This window comes from Tubulanus polymorphus, chromosome 2 (assembly GCF_964204645.1).
Source record: "Tubulanus polymorphus chromosome 2, tnTubPoly1.2, whole genome shotgun sequence".
Lineage (NCBI taxonomy): Eukaryota > Metazoa > Nemertea > Palaeonemertea > Tubulaniformes > Tubulanidae > Tubulanus > Tubulanus polymorphus.
In genome coordinates this window covers 7,845,727-7,849,450 of record NC_134026.1, presented here as the reverse complement: position 1 = coordinate 7,849,450, position 3,724 = coordinate 7,845,727, and the positions used below count along the sequence as shown (strand labels likewise).

The 3,724-nt window shown below is 39.5% G+C and overlaps 1 protein-coding gene across 1 annotated transcript; it reads right to left on the bottom strand.

Annotated features, from left to right (window-relative positions):
• Positions 1-2,335: 2,335 nt before the first annotated feature.
• On the bottom strand, positions 2,336-3,122 carry LOC141898374 (SPRY domain-containing SOCS box protein 3-like). Its single transcript, XM_074784226.1, has one exon. It carries the CDS (start codon positions 3,120-3,122, stop codon positions 2,439-2,441), a length of 684 nt encoding a protein of 227 aa, XP_074640327.1. The 3' UTR covers positions 2,336-2,438.
• Between the last annotated feature and the right edge of the window lie 602 nt (positions 3,123-3,724).

Genomic DNA, 3,724 nt, shown 5'->3' with positions numbered 1-3,724 from the left:
GAATTGCGTTAGCCAATGTTAGCAAGTTAGCCAAAAATTTGGATAATTAAATATATTAAATAGTTAGATTTTCGATATGTTAGCTGGTATGATTTCTTATTTCTATGTTATAATATTAGTGTGTTAGTATTAAATGAATTTCTGGGTCAACCAGGCTTGACACACTGCGCATCTGGGTTCAACCAGGTCTGCATTGAAAACAAGGTTAGAATTCAGTTAGAATGAAGTTAGCAAATGTTAGCAGGTTTGCAAAATATGTTTAGAATTGGTCTTGCAATATATATATATATATATATATATATATATATATATATATATATATATATATATATATATATATATATATATATATATATATATATATATATATATATATATATATATATAAACCAGTTAAGAATCTAGTTAAGGAACGACTCTGAAGAGAAAATGATTCTAGCTATGGATTCAAATTTAAGCAGAGAACCGTATAACAGGAGCTTAATTCAGATGTCATAGAAGCTGTAAGAATTAACTAGTAATCTTCACACTTGAGACTAGAGATACACTTGACTAGAATAAACAATAAATCGTAAGAAATACGACTAAAAGTGACTAGATATACACATAGTTTAAATGCGAATAGATGGGGAGATTGAAGCAACCCCTAGCGGTAGGGGTTTAATGTTTTTAATATCTTTAAAAACTAATAATTTACAGTAAATATCAATTTCTTAAACTGCAATTATATTTGTAACGGACTGCGATATCGTTTTGATACTCTCAATATAAGTATTGATATATATCTCGGAAGGATGGGAGAGAGGTATGATGATATCATAGAGGAGTGCTCCGGCTCAGTAAAAGGAGTGCTCCGGTCCAGTAGCTGTTAGACATGCAACGAGAGGCATATATCTCCATGACGACTGGCATTCTCGACAAAGGCATGCACCAAAAATTACCCGACACAGAATAAAATAATAATCCAAGATTAAAATGTCTAAATATGTGGTTTTACCAGAAAATGATGTTCAGAAGAGAACGTATGGAAGCCGGAAATGACAGAGAACAATAAGTGAATGGAGGCGTGTGCTCGAGACACCTGCACACCGTCTATTCTGAACAAAAGTTTCCACGTTTAGAAATCGATATAAAAACGCACCACCACGCCGCCTATAGCGCCCTCTATTAGGATGAAGATAAACACTACATTGAAATGAACAATAAATATTGAAACGATGATGATGATAATGAAACGCTACTACACGAGACGTATTTATACAATTAAATGCATTCGGTATGGATAGTGCTGCGAGAGCGGTGACGTCACGCTCGCCTACGCCTGACCGTATCACGTGCGCGCTATCGTCACCTTCACCTTCAAACCCCAAAATATCAAAAGCAAACACATTATTAATCTGTTTATGATATCGATAATAATTTCATATTTGAAATACGTAACATGCAATAAAAGCGGCGTTTAGTATCAAAGACATGCGATTATTCAGAAGCTAAAAGCGATCATCAAAGACCCCCTAGAATTCTATAAGGGACTGCATTAAAGCGCTATCTATTGCCTGATGAGTCACGTAAAATTGGAAATTTCTAAAATATTCAAAATAGAAACGACAATACGACAGTAAACATCAGCACAATGACTGACAATTAGAGCAGTGAATATAAGCCGTAAAACAGATAAATGTTTGTAGTTTGATAGTTTGGAGATTGATTATAATGAGAAGCGGTTGATAGCGGACCCATTGATATATCAGATCATTTTGACTAGAATATCACAGAGTAAAATATCTAAATATCATCATACAAATTATTTACATAGAAATTATATCGACTTTTTGAAGCCAGCTTCGATATTTTCGATCAATTTTTTTTGGCTTTTCGCAATATTTTTGGCTTCATTAGAAATAACGACTCTTCGATCGTATGGAAAACATGATTATCAAAAAGAAAAAATCGTCTCTAAAAGATTAAAAAATTGATTTGAACCACCAAATAAATCCAGGATTAGTAAGATAAGGTTAATTATTCGTTAATTACCAGTGAAAATATGATTTCAATCACTACTGGCTAATACTAAACCATTTGGACCCAGTTCGGAACTGAATGCTTCCTTCCTCGGGCTCAGGATGTTATCTATAAATTTTGGTTAATTTTTTGCATGCACAAAATACACTCAAATTAGGTGTTAATTTGTTATTAATGTGAATCAGCACAAAATGAACTCAATAATAATTGATATTACCCGTCTGTCGTGGTGCTGTCTGCGGAGCTGTCTATGACGCTGCTGTCTGTGAAGCTGCTGTCTATGACGCTGCTGTCCGTGGTGCTGTCTTTGGAGCTGCTGTCTTGGTGCTGTCTGTGAGTTCAGTTGAATCTCTCAGCTCTCCCGCTCGGTTACTGTTGTCTGGTTACTGTTGTCACGGTCAATCAGGCGACGGTGGTCATGACGTAACACCGGCTTTGATGAAATTCTTGATCAGTTTCGGCAGCGGCAGAACATCGATGTTGACAGTTGTTGGTCTCGTAGCTGTCAGGATGACAGCTCGGCAGCGGTCCTGCAAACTCTGAAATGTCCTCAGTCGAACCCCGAGTGTCATTTCGGTCTTAGCGGCGGTAGAACAGACTATCGGATACAGATCATCGGTCACGTGATTAATTCCGGAAAATGCTACACCGAGGTTGACGCCATCTTTAAAATACGTCAATGTTCCCTTATACCAATCAAATAACATACCGATCACGACAGGTTCATTTTCCCGAAACGGTTTCGTATACTGAGTCCATTCGCCGTTGTGCCATAGAGTACCTTTATGAGACAATCCCCAACTCTGATCATCTTCACCCAGTAAATTAATAAACGCGTCTATATGCAAACGAGCGCGCTTGGTACCAACACCGAACATCATACTCGTTCCGAAAACCCGCTGCGAGATCTTAATCTCCCAATAATGACGGCCGTTATTCAAAGATCGGTTACCTCGGATGCCGGCAGTTCCGTTGCTCCAGTTCGGATGGAATTTGACTACTTTAGCGCGTGATCCGATCAAGCGAACTTCATGAGATTTATCGTTACGATTCCAAGTCCAGTTATCCCTACAGCAATCTTTAATCGGTAATTTCACCATCTCGCTGTTAGCCGCCGTCCGCCGACCCTCGCAGTATGTTACAGCTTGGAGTATTCAGTCTGATTACTCCAAGGTTACAGTGCCGGAGCACACGGCTGGCTGGCCGGCTGGTTACAGGCTCTCCGCTGACTCGGATGATGTCAACCTCGCGAGGATCCGATCAGGAATGATTGAATCCTGGATGTAGCACCCGGTTTAAATACTCACGACTCGATCCCGGGTCCCCTTTGTTCTCGGCACTCGCCTCGGCTCGACAATACATTGTCACTTTTAATCTGCTCAATTACAATAGCGAATCCTTTGTGCCCCATAAACCTCGAGACTCGCGCGCCAGACGCGTGCCGGCTCTTTATCTAAACAAAGCCCTCGATAGCGCCGACCTAACCCATGAGGGCTCTCACGGGCTCATGGGCTGGACGTTCGTCACAAACCCACCATATGTTCCATAATCTAGCCACTAACACTCAAGCTTTGAATCGATATTTTCTAGGTCTTCCCCATCATCCGGGTATCCTACGGGATACTGTCTGTAACGCGTATCCTAGCAACCGATTCAGATAACGTGGATAATTATTATATTTGTCATCAGCGATAGCGTTGTG

Excerpts from the sequence above, each read along its gene's own strand:
- LOC141898374 (XM_074784226.1), bottom strand. The coding sequence starts at position 3,122 with ATGGTGAAATTACCGATTAAAGATTGCTGTAGGGATAACTGGACTTGG.